This window comes from Epinephelus fuscoguttatus, linkage group LG18 (assembly GCF_011397635.1).
Source record: "Epinephelus fuscoguttatus linkage group LG18, E.fuscoguttatus.final_Chr_v1".
Taxonomy (NCBI): domain Eukaryota; kingdom Metazoa; phylum Chordata; class Actinopteri; order Perciformes; family Serranidae; genus Epinephelus; species Epinephelus fuscoguttatus.
This window is the reverse complement of record NC_064769.1, coordinates 4,205,414-4,224,960: the sequence shown is the minus strand read 5'-3', so window position 1 is coordinate 4,224,960 and position 19,547 is coordinate 4,205,414. Positions and strand designations below refer to the sequence as shown.

Genomic DNA, 19,547 nt, shown 5'->3' with positions numbered 1-19,547 from the left:
ATACTGCAACATCTACATCGCAACAGAAGATGTTTAAAGGAGCAATAAGCGAAATTCATCATTTTTAGATGGAAGGAATTAAAAAATTGCTATGTGAAGAACTAGAGGTGTAATTTCATCTGGAGTATAGCATGACCTCACACACCCTCTCTCTGTGTTGATCTCCAGCCCATTGTTTACAAGCCGGTCCGGCTGCGCGTTCATGTACGTTCATGTGAATCCCCCCCCTCCTCCTCCTCCTCTCGGAGCCCTTGGCCCTCCCTCCCTATAAAAGGCTACAGCCAGTGAGCAATGGCAGCGCGTATTTTCGAAATGAAATGGCAGAGAGCGGAACGTCCACCTGAAGACGACCAGGATCTGACATTACCTCTTAAGAAACAACGGTTGTTGGCGAAGAAGTTGTCGGATAAAGAAAGGGACAGAACTCGGATTAACATTGGCCTTGCATTTCCAAGGTGTAGAGCACTGCGAGAGCTAAAGGGGCTACAATCTGACTCGGAGCTAGCTCTTCTTCTCCTGGACAGGTGCAACATAAAGTCAAATGTCTGTTTTAATTAGTGTTACAGTAACGTTAGGCACATGTCACTATGTCGATTCAATTAAATTTAATGTTACAATCGTAGCATGGGTTAATGTCCGGAGCTTGAGTTATTAGCGGCTCGGTCCCAGCAATGGGTTAGGCATTTCGGTTGTGTTAGGTGTGTAGCCCAGCTAACATTTGCAATTAGCATTGTAAAATGTAGCCCGGCGGGCAGCCTGGCGGCTGTGTTTAGCTATTCCCCTGCCTACTTGAATGATGATGGTCCCTGTAATAAATGCAATATATTTACTGAAATGGAGGCGAGGCTCATTGACTAGAAGAGCTGGTAGAAGCGCTCCATAGCTGCAAGCTACTCCAGTAGCCGTAGTAGCTCTAGTGCTAACTCTGGGAGCTAACGCTAACATTCCTCTCTTCTCCGTGAGCCCGCCAGACTCCACGCTAGAGCTCGCTGGAGTCGAGAAGCAGGCTCCCGGAACGTTAGCATGGCAGCTCCGGCTCACTGAGCCTGGCAGAGAAGTGTGGGGATGTTAGCACTAATGGGCTGCCATGCTAACGTTCCAACTCTTCTCCGTGAGACTGTGAGCCCGGCTCCCGGCTCAGTTGGAGTTGGAGCGTTAGCATGGTAGCCGAGTAGTGCTAACAGGAAAGCAGGGAAATAGCTGAACACAGCAGAGACCGAGAGTGAGTGAAAGACATTGCTAACTGCTAAACTAAGTTGGCTGTTTAGGTTTTATTTCCTCGCCCCTGTGGCGAGTGAATCTGCCTGCAGTGAAAGCGGGGGCTAACCAGTGCTTACTCCTCATGCTCCACTTCATTCAGCTGCTAACACAGCCTGGCTGGAAATACGGAACCGGAAATGCGTTGCTACCAAGCAAACCAATCACAGCCCTCTCAGTCTGCGCTGCCTGGACACGTAGTTACACTTTTTTGGGAGGTACGCCGGGGGCTACGGCGAGCCTCCTGCATAGCCACGTACCCTACGACGTCAGTACGTCGTTCATTTAATGCAGGACCATAAATCAGGCTTTAGGGAGGGCAAAGGGGGGGCGGAGGGAGAGATGGAGTAGTGGCCAGGTCTCTGTGGATAGTATCAACTTTTTCTTGGAAAAATGACAGACAACAGGTGCATTTATTGACTGTGAAGGGTTGGGAACAGTTGTCAAGGGGGTTGAGGAGTTTGTTGATTGTGGAGAAAAGTTCTTTGGCGTTTCCAGAGCCAGACTGTATGAGCTGGGAGTAGTGTTGTCATGGTACCAAAATTAGGACCCATTGTGCAATACCAGTGAAAGTTCTGAGTAGTATCACGATACCACGACAAAAATTAGGCAGATGTGCCTTGTGCCATTTATAAAAAGATACATCACTTTTCTATACTACATCAATGATATTTCAATGTAATAAATTACTTATTGACTTATTCATAGTTCAAAAACAGCATCAACAAGTGATGAACATAGGGGGATCAAAATAAAATAAATACAATAAAAATCTGTCTCCGTCTCTTTATCTAATGTTGAACATAAATGATAAATCCTTATTCTTCTCCTTTGTCACTCCATGTCTGTCTCTCTCTCTCTCTCTCTCTCTCTCTCTCTCTCTCTCTCTGTCTCTCTCGTGTGTGTGTGTGTGTGTGTGTGTGTGTGTGTTGTCAGGGGCTGGGCGTGGCCTCCAGGTCTCCTGCTGTCGCCAGACTGTCCATTTACCATATGTGGTATTCTGCTCAGGACAGTTTAGAAACATTGAGAATTGTGAGAATTTTACATGTGAACTTTTCTTTTAAAATCTGTTTTCTACATGTTCAGTTCTTCAGACCCCACCCCCCTATTTTCCTGTCATGGACCTGTCCAGTTGGACCCAGTCATCCTGCTCACTTGCAAACCTCTGTCTGCCTCAGTCCCTCTGTTCGGCCCTGCAACACCTGCCTGTCTCACTGACCCACTCTCCTATCCTAGGCCTCAGCCCCCAAACAACAAAGAACCCTCTACTACCACTCACTGACTGTCAATAATTTCACTCTATTTTCAACAAAAACATGTAACATGGGTCCTAAAATCTACAACATTGTACTTAAAAAGGTTAATTTTGTTATCATAAAATATATTTTAGTGTACTCTTGAGCTGTAAATTGAGTAAGTTTGCCCTGGCCGGTGGGTGGTGCTTGGTTCTGGCTCAACTGTTTTCAACATAGCGGCCGAGTCACAAACTTTCTCATTTCACAGCTAAACAGTAACTAAAATATGTTACATATACAGTACAACACTTCAGGTGAGAAATAGGGAATGCTGTAACAGAATGTTGATTTATATTTTATAAGTGCTGCCTGAATTGACAGGTTGACTGCATTTAACAAGCGGTGATTGACATGATTGACAGCTGCTTTAGCTCCTCGGCTCTGATTGGTTGTGTTTGTTTGGGTCAGTTGGATTCTTGCAAATACAATTTGGAAGCACTACGAGGAGGCAGTCACATGATTGTTTTCACAGGTTATCTGTCTCATGTACTACTGTCAGGATATAAAGACAGCTTCAGCAAATATGACAAAGGTTTTTTTCTAAAAGTTAACAATAGTTTTAAGAATTCAGTGGAGTTCCAGGTTTTAAATTGCAAGCTGTGCTTAATTTGATTGCGCGATCCTCACTTTCACTTTCATGCTGCTCTTTGGCACAGGAAGCTGCAAACACAGAGGCAGCCGCCTGGAGGAAGGGAGGCTTTGCTCAGTCAACCCCAGAGATAACATTATCTTCTGCCTTCTGCTTGCTGCAATGAATATGCAATGTGGAGTGTTTACAGGCAATTGTGCGTGTGCTGGGTTGAGAAAATGTAAATCTATTAATTTAGCACAGGCAAAGTGATTTATCAAACCTGGAAGCAATTTTGCTCATAGAAACTGCGTCTATATTTAACACATGTCAAAGGGAGGTACAAACGGTTTGTATGCGTAATTGCGCACTAGGGCTGGGCGGTATGACCTAAAATTCATATCACGGTATAAATCGAATCCCTTCACGGTAACGGTATATATCGCGGTATAAATTTAAGGGTGAAAGTTCTAATAGAAGTGTTTCTGAATGGGTTTTGTAGTCCTTTAGCAAAGCTAAATTGATAAAAAAAAAAAACAACAACAACAAAAGCAAAGATATAATGTATTTTTTAGAGCACTTATTGCGCAGAATGCAGATCTCAAAACTCAAAATTAAAACCCAGTACTCTATGGTGCAAAATGTCCCCTGGGATCTATATCAAAAGGTAATTTCCTTCTTTTAGCAAAATCCTAAATGACTGAGTTGTGTTTTTTCCACCTGGACCTTTATGCTCTGCCATTTCTCCTCTAATCATCACGCTCTAACCTGGGACAGGCTGCTATGATACCACAACTATCACACATTCACATATGGAGTTTTTTGTGGAGCCCCTAGCGTCACATAGGTTTACATTACCAAAGGTTTATGACAAACTCTCTTGCCAAAAACCAACTCCCGTGTGCGCACGGCAAGAGAGGAGAGGGAGAGATGCTGTGCTGCTGCCAGAGGAGACAGTGAATGAGTTCCCTCTGAGTGGTAAGTTGCTAAAAGAGTCTGAGAAGTCCGGGGCTGTTCATAAAACATTAACTCACTCACTCACAAGTTCTCCAGCAACACATGTTGCACGTGCTACGCTAAATCACGGACGTGAACCAGCTCCTCTTGCTCCACTGTCTCTGTGCTCGCAGCCATTTTCACACTGAGGCAGGTGCGATGACGTCATCGACGATAGGACGGTAGAGCGCAAATCTCTACCATGGGCCAAATTTATATCATTTCTACCGTCTACCGCATATACCATGCAGCCCTATTGCGCACACATAGCTGCGTTTATTGTCACAAGAAGGAGACATCGAAATGATGAAAGAAGACGCAGAGAGCGCATTTTTCACCCTCGTGTGAACATTTTTGGAATGAATGAGGAAACAATTATTAAAACATATCGCCTATCGCCATTTTGGAGCTGTTGGAGGAACTCTGAGCGGATTTGGAGCCAGCCACGAGAAGGAGTCACGCAATACCTGCAATGACAAAACTCCTTGCAAGTTTACATTTTTTTGCAACTGGGTCATTCCAGCGTATGGTAGCTATTACAGCTGGGATCTCCCAATCCCGTTTTTCAGATGTGCTGTCTGAAGTGACAAGTGTGCTGTCTGAAGTCCTAAATGCAGGTTTCTTTGCTGTAGCTCATTTAAGTGTTTATTGGCCTCATCTACCAACACCTCTAATTCCATAGGGTAGAATTTCACTTTGCGCTTTCTCTCCAAACTCGCCATGCTGCAAACCATTTAACATGCAAAACCCTCATTTAAATAGGGTGTCTCCAACACGTTTGCACCTGTTGTCATTTACGTAATCACTCTTACATCACTCGCAAACCGCGGTTCAGCCCCACACACAAAATTCTAGATTGCGCACACAAATTAAAACACGCAAATTGGGATCTTAGTAGATCCGGCCCTAAATGTATGTAAGTTTGCTTTTGCAACCCTGCTCACCATCTTAACATGTTTCTCAAATTTTAGCTGTGAAGCTGTGAGGAACTAAGAAACGCGATCATATCTCTCCTGTTTTAGCTTCTCTGCACTGGCTCCCTGTAAAATCCAGAATTGAATTTAAAATCCTACTGTTAACTTATAAAGCTCTAAATGGTCAAGCTCCATCATATCTTAGAGAGCTCATAGTGCCATATTATCCCACCAGAACACTGCGCTCTGAGAACGCAGGGTTACTCGTGGTCCCTAAAGTCTCCAAAAGTAGATCAGGAGCCAGAGCCTTTAGCTATCAGGCTCCTCTCCTGTGGAATCATCTTCCTGTTACGGTCCGGGAGGCAGACACCGTCTCCACATTTAAGACTAGACTTAAGACTTTCCTCTTTGATAAAGCTTATAGTTAGGGCTGGCTCAGGCTTGTCCTGTACCAGCCCTTAGTTAGGCTGACTTAGGCCTAGTCTGCCGGAGGACCCCTCTATAATACACCGGGCCCCTTCTCTCCTTCTCTCTCTCTCGTATCCTATTACTGCATCTAGCTAACCCGGCCATTCTGGATGTCACTAACTCGGCTTCTTCTCCGGAGCCTTTGTGCTCCACTGTCTCTCAGATTAACTCATATCACAGCGGTGCCTGGACAGCGTGACGTGTGTGGTTGTGCTGCTGCCGTGGTCCCGCCAGATGCCTCCTGCTGCTGCTGCCATCATTAGTCATACTTCTTCTGTTATTATACACATATGATTATTGTCACACATGTATACTGCCAGGTATTAATACATACTTTCAACATATTGTACCGCAGTAACCAGAACTATAACTATAATATTATTACTTCCATTAATGTTGTTGTAAGATACTGTCATTACCTGCATATCTCTCTCTCTCTCTCTCTCTCTCTCTCTCCCTGTATCATATGGATTGCTGTTAATTTATCATGTTGATCTGTTCTGTACGACATCTATTGCACGTCTGTCCGTCCTGGAAGAGGGATCCCTCCTCAGTTGCTCTTCCTGAGGTTTCTACCGTTTTTTTCCCCCCGTTAAAGGGGTTTTTTTGGGGAGTTTTTCCTTATCCGCTGTGAGGGTCTTAAGGACAGAGGGATGTCGTATGCTGTAAAGCCCTGTGAGGCAAATTGTGATTTGTGATATTGGGCTTTATAAATAAAATTGAATTGAATTGAATTGAATTGAATCTAATATGAAGCCGAGGTATTTCACCTCTGAGACCTGTTCGATATGTTGTCCATTAATATTTACATTTAAGACATTAGCTTCTGTTAATGAGCGAACCCTGGCAGAAAAGCAAACTGACACTGTCTTCTTAATATTAAGTGAGAGATGTGACTTTTCAAACCATGCTGCTATGGACTCTAAATGACATTTCAGCTGTTTGGAAGCTGCCAGAGCAGTTTTCGCAGATACATGTATGACTGTATCATCCGCATACATCTGAAAACCTGCTCCAACACATGATTGTGGTAAGTTATTAATGTACAAGCTAAAAAGGAGCGGAACAAGAACAGAACCCTGAGGTACTCCTGTTCTAGTCTGTAGAAAGGAAGATTTCTCATCATTAATGATAACACACTGTTCCCTGTCAGACAGATAAGACTGAAACCACTGTAACGTTTTGTTGGAGAAATTAAATTTTGAGAGTTTATGAATGAGAATATTGTGATTTAATGTATCAAAAGCTTTTTTTCAGGTCCAGAAAGACTGCCCCAACTACTTAACCTTTATCAATTGACGATTTGAGCTGTTCTATAAGAAAGCAGTTAGCAGTCTCTGTGGAGTAATTCGGACGGAAGCCAAACTGTAGGGGATGCAGATAATTGTTTGATTCTACATATGTGAGCAACTGATGAGCAACAAGTTTTTCAAGGACCTTGGTAAATACAGGTAATACACTGATTGGCCTATAATTACATGCTTGATCAACTGTTCCTGATTTAAAGATGGGTATGACACGGGCCAGTTTCTATTTACTGGGAAAGATCCCACTACTAAGAGAAAGGTTTACTAGATGAGTGAGAGGTATTACCAGAGTGTTTTTGTGTTTTTTCAGAAAGGCAGTATCCAGGTAGTCTCACAACTTTTGCTTAACTAAAGACTGATGTCTTTCTCCCTGATTTTGTGTTTAGATGGGCGGATACAATTTCAGAGTTTAAAAAAACTCCCTATGTTGCAGAACCAATAGTAAATCCGCAGGGCAGTCCTTCGGTTGCTCACTGAACTCTTGTGCTCGTAAACATAGTCCGACTGTGTTAAAAGTTTTAAACAAAGTCGCTGTAAGTCCTTCATTTCCACAATCTTGTGGACTGAGCACACGTTTGATAAAACGGAGTTAAATCTCTCGGCATCCATTTTCAAGCTCTGTGTGTTTGTTTCCTTGCGGACGAGAAAATTTCCGGGAGGGCGTGTCCTTTTCAAAAATGCAAGAGGCGTTGCTTTGTTGCCGGCCTTTTTCTCCGTGTTAAACACACTTTAGAAAGGAGTGTCCCCAGACTATCAGAAGGCGGAGATCTCTGATTGTCTACTAGTATCCAGGTGGAAAAGATCTTTTGAGTGACTATTGGCAAGTTTATCAACAATTGCTAGGACATCAGTCTGATTTGTTTGCTGTAATGTAAAGACATTATCACATATATTATTTGGGACAGATAGCTCCCCATTGTGAGCTTTAAAGCAGTGTTAATTTTGTCGACTAAAACTTAAACGAAAACTTTTCGTTGACGACCCTTTATTCCATGACTAATTTGTGACGAGAACGTAAATTTAATAAGAACTGACGAAATCTCTGTTCATTATGAAGTGACGAGTAAAAACGTGACAAAAAGCTGACGCTGGCCGACCGGACAATCTGGATTACAACCATCCTCAATGCCTTGATTGTTTTCCATTTTAACCAATTAATTATCTTAACTCAAATTCAAACTCTGAGTCTATCTTTCTGATTGGATGACCTCCCCCCACCCTCGGCGCAGTAGTGGTGGTGCACGTCCAGTTTTGCCACACAGAAGCTTTGGCTCCACAGCAGGAAGCCGAGAACAACAACGCCTGTAAAACTCTGTAAAAGTACACCAAAGCACACCAAAGCATATGAATGAACATTGGAAGCGGCTGAACCACTTCCAACGTTCATTCATTCATTCAATCGCATGTTCAATGTGTGTGTGAAAAAAAAAGGCATTATAAAAAGCTGACAAATAGTGTTAATTAATGGACATGACACATTGGAGAGGTTGTCAGTCCTATTCTATAGTCTGTAATATTTTTTTTATTTTATCATAACTGAAATTACTCAAAAATGCATTTTTTTGTGTGCTTCTGAGCACACGGGCAGCATAAACATTGAAGTTACATATGACGGGCAGACTGTTGTGGCGCTTGGAGGGGCGCTGTAATCCTGGCTGTCCTAGTGTTAACAAACACTGCATTAAAATGGGCATATGATTACATGTGTTGGCTAGGTTTTAATGCCCTTGTAAGAAAATGTTAAATTAAAATGGGCATAACAGTTAAGCTGTTATGATCTTCCTTTGATGTCTTAAGAGGATTGGAGCTTTATTCTTGCAGGTTGCAAGTCATTTGTTGTACAAATATACAGAAAATAAACAGGTGGGCGAGTTCAACTTTCTGTCAACAACAGGGGTGTTTTCAAAACACCCCCATTTTCACAGGTAACTTAGTCTGTCCCCCCTGCCACAGGAAATAATGGATTAATCCTGGAAAGCTATTGATGTAGCATTTTTCTCCTTACGAAAGTAACACGGCGATTATTCGACCAATGAGAATTTGGTCGGACGAGAGCATATTGACCAAATAATCGACTAGTCGACCAGGAGACTACAGCTCTAGTTATTAGCCTCAAATCACTCTGTGACCACGGCACTTCTGTCACTCAGAACTAACTAGAAGCTGAAGCTAATTCATGCTGGAGAGAGGAGAAAATGAAGAGAACGCTGAAAAACTGATTTTGAAACTGCGATGGTAAATGTGTTGAACGAACTGGAATGTACATTTACTTTAAAAGCAGAACAAACAGCTGCACTGAAAGCTTTTATTGAAAAAAAGGATGTGTCTGCCATCCTTCCTACAGGGTTTGGTAAAAGTTTAATTTACCAACTGGCTCCGTTGATCGGGAAAAAGATGGGACTCAGTGAAAACCCAGTGGCTATTGTTTCTCCGCTAGTTGCTCTAATGGAGGAGCAGGTCAGGGAAGCGACCAAGCTGGGAATCACAGCCATGCAGCTCAGAGTCCACTGTGAGGAGGAAATCCTAAAAGACGACAACACTCTTTCCCAGACATCATCACAGCTCATCTCCGCTGCACACTGCACTTGCTTGCTGGTCTGTTTACAGGGGCACTGTGCTAGCCTACGTCACACATTTAGTTTACTCTGATTGGTTTTCTGTGTTTCCAGTTGCGTGAAGGGACACTGAGTGACAGCCGTTGATACCGCCCCTCAGGAATAGAGGAAATGTACAGTCCGTGTCCAGACCCATTCACGTTTTGCGAATTGGGTCTGGCAACACCAGGCTACCACTGAACACCACTGTGAATGAAAGAGAAACCTTAGATGATGATAATACTGATGATGATGATGATGACAGTCATCATCATCAGTATTGTCATCGTGTAAGGTTGTTGGGGTCCCTGTTAACCAGTTGGGAGGTCCTACCTGGCTTGTCCCGTCCAGGTAATTTACGTCTGCGCGACGGGCTGCAGTGAAGTTTGCAAGTGACCAGAATCAGGGTTTTATTCCAGGGCATGGAAGAGGTCCCTGGTCGCCAGCCAGTGGAGGGAATTCCTGCAAATCGAGGATGTCATATCGATTTACTGATGTCCTGGATTACAGAGACAGGGAGGTGGGAAGGAGTGTCTCCCCCTCTTGCTCTGGTTGCCGACAACAACCCAAGGCTGGGGTTGTTGCCCAGGTTATGAAGGAGTAGAGCTGACCGGGGCTTTGGGTTTAGCCCCGAGCCGGAGCCAGGTGTCCTGGGGAATGGTGACTAAGGTGGAGACCACAGAAGCGGCTGGAGCCGTAGCAGCAGGTGGACTAGACGTAGCAGCCGGAGGTGTAGCGGCGTCAGGTAGATATGGAGCTGTGGCAGCCAGATCTTCAGCAGTAGTGGCGGGGGCTTGTACAGAACCAGAGATGATAGTGTCCAGTTGCCTTTTCGCTTCTTGGATTTTGTACAGTGTGGAAATTCTTTGCTCCAATTCAGCGATCTTCTTGCTGAGACCGACGCAGCTCTCGCAGGCTGGTGGTAAGGTGAGTGAAGCCATGGCTTCTTGTACCTGTGCTCAGCGTTTTTCTTTGGTAACTTAAAATCCAAACATCCAATGGTTAAAATCCTTTATCCGCTTAAAAGTTGCTGCTAAAACCACCAGGGTTTAAAATGCGTATTGTTAAAAGTAGCTTTAAAACCAGATAAAAGTTAGTTTTATGGGACCCTGTCAAACTGACAGTCACAGACGCCGACACATGCGCAGGTCAGTCCCAGTTCAGTTTGTTATGGTGGAGTCAGTCTCACAGCCTTAAGACAAAGAGGCGTCCAAGAGGGAAACAGACCTGAAGTGACTCAGGAGAATGAATGGGGGCCTTCATGTGATACTGTGTTGACCACAAGGAGCACAAGACTGTGAGATAATGACATCATATCTGTTTCATAACTTCAGTTAAAGATAATCCATTTGTTTTCTCTGTATAATTCAAAGAAACGAACGACAACCACAAAAAAAAAAATTCTAAAAATTATTTAATCAAGTCATGATCACAAGATTTTCAAAGGAAACCCATTAATTTTTTAGATGAGGGTTGGTCAGTTTAACAGGAAGTGCTACTGCTCAGCCTGTGAAAACAGATGTAAAATGTCTGCTGTAGCTCTGGAGAAGCTTTGTCAAGTCTGATGAAATAACACTGATAATACACACCTGCAATGGTTGGGAAAGGCAAACACGTAAAGTAAACCTCATTTGTAGTTAGGGTGCTTAAGTTTGTAACAGTATTTTACACACTAAAATTAGGTGACTTCAAGAGGAAAACCACCTAAATTAAGAATTGTAATATGTATTTTCCATAGTCTAGGAAAGTTTAATTAATATGTGTGTACATAAGCTACCCTCTCTCAAAGCCAGAAACTAGAGAAAACTCTTAAACTTGTGATGTCATAGGGTATAAAATCTGGAGCTGCTCCACAGACAATGAATAGGACACTGGTTGTCTTTGTTATCTTCTTTCATAATCAAAGCGTCATATATAGGTTTACATTACCAAAGGTTTATGGCACTCTGAGCAGTAAGTCGCTAAAAGAGTCTTAAAAGTCCAAGGCTGTTCATAAAACTTTCAGGACGCCACAGTTTCCCACTCAGCAAGCAACGTCTGTGGACGTCCAAGACTAGTTGATATCACGTCTGTGGACATGATATCAACTAGTCTTGGACGTCCACAGACGTTGCTTGCTCAGTGGGAATTATTTCACACAACTGAACCTGTAATAATCTCGCTTTCAGCCATGCTTGTTGTTGCCGTGCTTAACAGTATGACGTCAATATGTCAACAAGTCAAAATAGTGCGAGTATCACGAGATGAATACTTAAAGGTCAGGTCTATAATGCATTATGAGCACATTCATAAGACATTATAAGACATTTATAAGGCTTCATAAACATTGTTACAAATGTTAATAATCATGTATGACAACTTATAACAAGGTTTATAAAGTATTATAAGTGGTTACATAATGCATTATAAATTCAGCGACGACAGTGTTTGAAAGAAGAATTTGAAGTACTGGGTTACATAGCACATTATAACTATCATAACTTTAGCCAGTTATAAAGACTCAAAGAACTGCTCTGACATATAATAAATGCTTAATTTCTGAAACGGAATAATGCCAGTACTTCAGATTCTTCTTTCAAACACTGTCGTCACTTTGGCATGGAAGTATAAAGCATTATGAATGCTGAATTTCAAAATAATGCATTATGTAACCACTTATAATACTTTATAAACCTTGTTATAAGTTGTCATACATGATTATAAACATTTATAACGACGTTTATAAAGCCTTATAAATGCGTTATAATGTCTTATGAATGTGCTCATAATGCATTATAGACCTGACCTTCAAGTAAAGTGTTACCATGAATTCTTCATATCATATTAATAACAATAAATAATAACACGTTTTATTTATAGAGCGTTTTCAAGGTACTCAAAGACACTTTACACTGGTTAAAAACAATCACAAAAATACACTACAATAATATACACACAGCATCATTCACACATCGGCCTCCCTCACAAGTCCCTCCATAAACTTCAACTGGTCCAGAACTCAGCTGCCCGTATCATTACTCGAACCCCCTCCATCCACCACAGCACTCCTGTCCTCCAACAGGGACAACATCCCCTGAGGGAGTGGTGAGCAGCAGCGGTTCCGCACTCGGGAATCACGTGGTGATCTAACCCCCCAATTCTAACCCCTGATGCTGAGTGCCAAGCAGGGAGGCAATGGGTCCCATTTTTATAGTCTTTGGTATGACCTGGCCGGGGATCGAACCCACGACCTCCCAGTCTCAGGGCGATACACTCTACCACTAGGCCACTGAGCTGGTGATTACTATTATTATTAGTATTAAAAGACATTTTGAAAATTCGTTTTGAGCAGTGATTTGAACTTGGAGAGTATTAGAAATTATACCGGTATTATCGTGAACGATATAATATGGCACACCCCAAGTTCTGACACAGAAAATGTATCCATATACTCAGAACATTCTCCTGGGTACTCTCAGTGTCACCCCTCTGTATAAAAAGACAAAGGCGGAATGGGGGGACAGAGCTGTCTCGCCTTTAAGCCAGCGTCAGAGGTAGTAATGATGCCGAAACAGTGTCTGTATAAATAGGATAGCCAGCAGGACACAACTGTGGGTGGCTAGGGTGTGAAGTTTTGATGACGTGTTACGTGTGCGACGACCCATCAAGAGATTTAAAAAGTAGCTGATAGCAGGTAACTCAAAGAGGAAGAACAGCGGCCAAAAATGTCCACAAATTGGGGAAAAAAAACAAGGTCTGGGAGCTCCTTACCCTCTGAGCAGAGGATAATCAGCTGCGATAACAGGGACAGTAATTGATTGCTGCTAGTGCTGCATGATTAATCTAATCGCAATCGCGATGTCAGGCTGCGCGATTAAATAACCGCATAAAAGGCTGCGATTTGCGATTTAATGTAAATAAATGTTAACGTGTGTGCCTGTGAACATGACTACCTCTGCTGTAGTGTGTGGAGTTTGTTGACATTACGCCCACAAGCTATCCTGGTGTGTGGAGCACGTATGGTCAGGTGACCACCTGGCATGCAGCAGTGACCAACACTGACGCTGAAGAAGAGCATGAGCACGACCACCAACAGGCTGAGTTGGTGGTGGAAAAAATGCAACGTCTATTACACGGCGATACTTGGGATTCAGGTATGGCGACGTTGAACTGAAAGACGTGGTGTGTACAAGTTTAAAGGCCCAGTGTGTAAAATGGGTTGAAAACAGTGACATCAGTGGCCAAATTCTAGATTGCAGGGCTCACTCGCTTACCCCTCCCATCGGGTAAATGACGGCGGCCTTGTAGGGACAAAAAGCCTTGTGCACGAGTTTTTCAGGAGTAGGTCTATCTAGCGACGAGGTGTATGTTTATTTAGAAATCTAAACCATGTTACGATATTGTAATGAATCCCTCATGAACAGGAGACCAGAGGAGCATTCGGGAAAAAGGCCCGTTTATTTGAGCACTCCAGAAACTCCGGTAACACTCCAGGGGGTAAAAGACTCCGTCCCAAACTCTGACTCTTCTAGCGTAACAGACACACTTCATAACTTTACACACATACTCATTTACCATTCCGAGTGGGGACCCCCCTCCCCTCTCTGCTCAATCTCCAGCCCGCACACTGACTGACAGCGTAGCCGGTAAACAGAGTTCAGCTGTTTATTTAGCCTAGCCCAGCTAGATTATAGTAGCTGCAATGGATGACTTTGAACGCGATTTTGAAGAGTTTCTTGTAGCGGACACAGACCCAGAGCTGGAGCATACAGATGAGGAACTCCATGTGTTTGATGCTGAGCGGGCGAGAAGAGAGGCTGAATGCACAGAATGGGATTCGGTGCTACTGCTGCCATCGTTGGGGAGATATATCATCAGGAGGAAAAGCGCTGCAGAGAGTGCATCACAAGGAGTGAAGCTGAGTCTTCTTTTCCTTGCAGATGACGGTTTGGGTTCATTCTCTCCTGTTCCTTCCTTCCGCTGTCTTCGTTGGTTTATTTATACACGCGAAACGCATTCTCTGGCTGGCTGGATTGTCCGCTCGGTCTGCCGTACATACATGGCGGCGCAAGATGGCGACCTCTCTAAAGCAAGGCCCTTGCTATATATATATATATATATATATATAAAAGTATAACTATAAGGCTACGAAAACCAAACGAATTTTATTTTATAGCGATTATACACTTGTATAAACATATTAATGGGTAGAATATTCAGATTCAGATTCAGATTGACAATAAACCATGCCAAATATTACACACTGGCCCTTTAAAAATTAAAGTCGCCACGTCCCACGGCAACACGACCAATCTATATCAATACTTGAGACAGCACAGAGAAAAGTAGGAAGAATGTATGCGAGAGAAAGCCAAGCCGTGTAACGTTCAAGACAGAGACAACTGAAAGCCGCCAGAGCCTCATAAAACAATATCCAAGCACAGTTACGCATACATCTGTAAGTGTCAAGGGGAAATCATGGACTCCATAACAAACTATATAATAACAAATGAAAAATTGAGCAATTTTGCTCGGTTTCGGCCCACTTGACATGCTGCTGTGTTGTGCTATGGCGTGCTGGAATTTGTCATTTACGTGACAACACCTGAATGCAACACAGGCTCGCTCCGCTGTAGGTACAGTGCCATGCTGCGCTGCTGTGTGAGCAGCGTGTTTGACTGAGTGAGCAGCGTGTTTGACTGTGCAACTGTCTATTGATGGTCATTTACACACTGTCCATAACAATAACTATGTCTGGTCAGTGCCCCCCTAATATAATGTAGGGGAAACACTGAATCAAGCAAGAAGACTAATGATACCATTTTTTTTATTATATTGTAATTGCAATAGAGTGTGCCAGTAAACCCGGAACTCCGTTAGCGCTTTTAGCACTTCCGGTTCTCTCGTCTAAAAGTCAATACGTTTTTTGAATGGGATTTTGGTAAAATGCCTCAAATAAGGTCCGTGGTTAACAAAAGCTTAAGCGAGTTTCAGGTTTTGTTCTACGACATAAAACACGTCAGTAAATACCCTACTTGCGAATTTTGAAGCTTTTACGTGTCGTAAAAAAGGCGGTTGCTAACAAGTTGCTCAATACGACTACAAACCCTGTCGGGGACAGTAAACGTCATCACCCCTGAACAGGCGAGAGTGCTGGCAGTCCGCCATTACAGCTTCTTATTTAGCTTAAACAGTCCGATTTCCCTATTATACAATGTTTTTAAACTAAAGCGGCCGAAATCAGTTGAAAGCTTAGTGACGGTGACGTCAAGAGTCATGTGACCGTGGAGTAGTCATGTAGTCCGTTAAAGCCTAACGTTAGCTTTTTACTTCTGGCGATTACATTTAAGCTTCAAATGCAGTGTGAAAGGTGTTCATATGTGAAGATTATCTTGCTGAACAAAACCTGTAAGTATCATAAACTTGTGTTAGCCACAGAGCTTATTTTCTGACATAATCCAAAACGCAATGCAATAATCACATTCACTTTCTCTTCCGGGAACCAGCGCAATGCTAAACTTCCGGGTTTTGACGTCAGCCCTGGCACACTCTATCGCAAATCGCGATATTGTCCACTCAAATCGCAATCATTTTTATCAAATCGTGCAGCACTACCGTAAAACTTGGTGTATAAGTCGCACTTTTTTTCCCTTTTTTTTCATCTAAAAAGTTGGGTGTGGGTTATAAACCGGTGCGAACTATAGACCAAGGTAAATGCTGACATTTGACCCACAAGATGGCGCTACATTAGGCTGACCAAACGTCCTCTTTTGCCTGGACATGTCCACTTTTCACGTCCCGTCCGGGGCGTCCGGGGGTCTTTTATAAACTGATGATAATGTCCGGTTTTCCGTGTGTTTGTGTGTGTGTGTGTGTGTGTGTGTGTGTGTGTGTGTGTTAGAGTGGAGCACGGGCAGCATATTTCTGTCCAAACCTGAACCGAGCCCGACATTATTTAATGACCAAAGCACTGAGTTTGTGTTACACAGTGGTTAAAGGCTATTTAACAGGCCGGGCGTGCTCCGTGGGTGCTCAGCTGCGGAGAGGGAGACCTTCGTGTTTGAGACGGGAGCGGGAGGTGGGAGGTCCTACGCTTCTAGCGAGAGGAGAGGGAGAAATAAAACAAAATAAGATAAAATAGGAAAAACCTGTCTCCCTCTTTTATTTTATTTTCAGCGTTTAATCAAGGCGGAGGCGGGCGGCTGGAGGTCCGAGACTTCCAGCGAGGAGAGAGGTAGAAACAAACAGCCAATGTGTGTCTGGGTGTGTTATGTTCAGGTGTTGTCACGTAAATAACAGTGCCCAAGCAATAAACAGGACAGACAATAGGATTTTATTTATTTTTACACTATATTTTCACTGAAAGCTGGCCGATGTTGTTATACCGTAATTTTATTTCCTGAAGAGGTTGTTTGGAAAATTGCAATCTGAAAAGTAACCAAAGCTGCTTAAGAGGTTATTGTGTTTTGAATGTGTTTCAAATTAAAAATAAAGGGAAACAGTGTAGGAATAACTTGTATAACGTTTTTATTAACAAATAGTAATATAAAAACTTGTTTTCCCTGGTTGAGACCTTAAAAAATAAACTGCGACTTATATGCCAGTGCGACTTATATTCCGAGTTTTACGGTAATTGTTGTTGCCATGTTATGCTATTGGTATTGTTTAATAAAGCGCTACTGACACCTACCGCCCTGTTTGTACCAAACACTTTAGGTATAGTACCTTTGGAACCAAAAGTAACCCTTCAGACATGGTACCTAGACCCTCGGTCCGTTTAGCGTTTACACCACAAACAGTACTCTTAAATGTGGGTGTGGTTGTTGTCATTCACTGCTCTGTCCAGCACTCACTGGATTTCCTCATCACCAGTGACACAGAAGGAAGTCTGCACCTCGTTCATTGTCCACAGAATGAAGTTGCACACCGACATTTTCAGAACAAAATAGAACAGGCAGCACTGAGAATCTCTCTAAATGGGATATTTAAAAATCGTGGGTTTGTGCATTTATTGCTTCTCAGGAAAGCACAGGGGTTTAGTGTTGCTGGAGCCCACAGGAGTGCTTTTTTTTTTCTCCAAGTGAGGATCAGAATATATGCAGTTCACATAATCTGATCAAAATTATTTTTTATTTTTTTAAACACTTGAAGATGTACTTATTACTAAAGCTACTGAACTGGGTAAAGTTGTCATATTGAAATTTAAGGTGTGCTGATGGATTCACATCGTCGGGTTTATGTTGTGTGTCACTCATGCTGTTGTGTTACACATCATGCCGGTCACGCCTCTTTTGATTCTGCAATACTGGGATGCTGTCAAAAAATCACACAATGGAGCAGAACGATGCTGCCGTCGTTTGGGTCTGTGTAAAAATAGAAAGGCAGCATGAAGAAGGGACTTTGTAGCTGTCTATGGAGCAGTTCCAGACTTTATACCAGTGACATAAGGTAGTTACGATGGGCCCCAGTGCATGCTATTATGACAGAATGTAGTGAACCCTAGTTCCTCGTTATGAAGCACATACACGCAGTTTTAGGCATATATATATTTTACCAACAGTGTGTCTTACTGCCACTTTTATGTTGCATCTGTTTGCGTATGTGCCCAGTTTGTCAGTTTTGAGAGACTTTGCACCTAAACTAACTACTGTACATCATTACATGATTAAACAGAGACTTGATATTTGACAACATCAACAGGCATATTACCCAGCAATCATCATTACATATCTATATATGACAAAAACTACAAAAGAAAGACATCACAAACTTGAGTATTAGCAGTCCAGTTTTTGGATTTGGGAGAGAGTTTTTCCTGTTATATTTTTAAACTATCTTAAACCACAGGAATAACATTTATTAATCTTGAAATGGGCGTAGTTTCCCTTTAAGTTGCATCGCAGACTGTGTGTGTGTGTGTGTGTGTGTGTGTGTGTGTGTGTGTATGATGGGTGGGGGTACTTTGCAGGCCCGTCCTTGACAGAAGTGCTCTAAGAATAATACACTTACGATATGTAGGCTGGATAAAGAAAGCCGATGAGGTTACACAGTAGGGAGGCTCCGTAACCGATCACCAAGTAAACTGCGATTATCCCGATGACAGCTGGAACACATTACACCAAATGTTTGTTATGCTTCTTCACAAATATACTACAATGGACATACTGTACTACACTGCTTCTTATTACATTACATAGCTGCTACTGCTGCTAGTTCAAGAACAACATTTGACTTCTATAATTAGATTATGACTAATGATAGCCTTGATGAAGCTGTGTGTGCCACGCGCTGACTCGTTCTGTACGTATCGCTTCCTCTGTGATGCATTCAGTTTCTCCGTTTTCTCTTTTTCCATCACTGTCCTGTCAATACTCACCCAGAGCGATGTACGTCCTGCTCACTCCAGTTTTTGCCTCGATTTTTGCCAGAACATCTGTCATGAGATTCTTCTCATGGAGAAACTTTTCAAACCTTTCTTTGAGCCCCTGCGCCATGGCTGCACTTCCTTCTTTAGCGATGCTGATTACGAAATTGCTCTGAATCAAACTGCGACACCCCTGCAACCCAACGTACCGCTGCTCTCAGGGGCGTCAAGTTGTGAATCCATGGCGTCAAGTCTCAGACAGAGGATGTATCATACAGCATCCAACCGCGAGCTTCAAAATAAAAGCACGAGGTTTCTTCATGACTGAACGTTTTAGTGACAATAATCTAGGCAATAAAAACAAATGACTCATCACGTTATTAGAGCCCAGATTGAACAGGGTAAGTATCTCAAATAGCTTAAATGACACAATGGAACATATAACCTTAACTATTTAGGGACTTTTCATTACTTAGGAGCAGGCCTGTCCAAAATCTGTGCCCGCAGAACTCTTTTTCCACAGATTTTAGGAATATAGATTCTGCTTGTAAACCTCAGAATGTTGTCACTGTCTCCTCCACCTCCTTGTGCATGTGTATGACAACTGTGTGTTGTATTCAGTTAGCATTAAAATCATCAAACAAGTGTTATCATAAAGAATACTGGCAATCAAAAATTGAAAAATTCCCTTGATTCCCTTTGAGCCTGCTCAGGGATTGGTGCAAAAAGGGGAGGCATGTCAAATAATTTTTTAGGCACTAGGGAGGGTCTTCTCTTATTTTTCATTTTGGCTTAGGGGAGGGGC

General features: G+C 42.7%; 1 protein-coding gene across 1 annotated transcript in view; it reads right to left on the bottom strand.

Annotated features, from left to right (window-relative positions):
• The window catches only part of reep5 (receptor accessory protein 5), a 40,100-nt gene extending 21,112 nt beyond the window's left edge, over window positions 1-18,988 (bottom strand). Inside the window, exons 1-2 of the mRNA XM_049604154.1 lie at window positions 18,755-18,988; window positions 18,388-18,481 (exon numbers count right to left, since the gene is read on the bottom strand). Coding sequence (XP_049460111.1) covers window positions 18,388-18,481; window positions 18,755-18,872 — 212 coding nt within the window. The 5' untranslated portion in view covers window positions 18,873-18,988. The remainder of the gene's footprint in view (window positions 1-18,387; window positions 18,482-18,754) is intronic.
• Window positions 18,989-19,547: the final 559 nt, after the last annotated feature.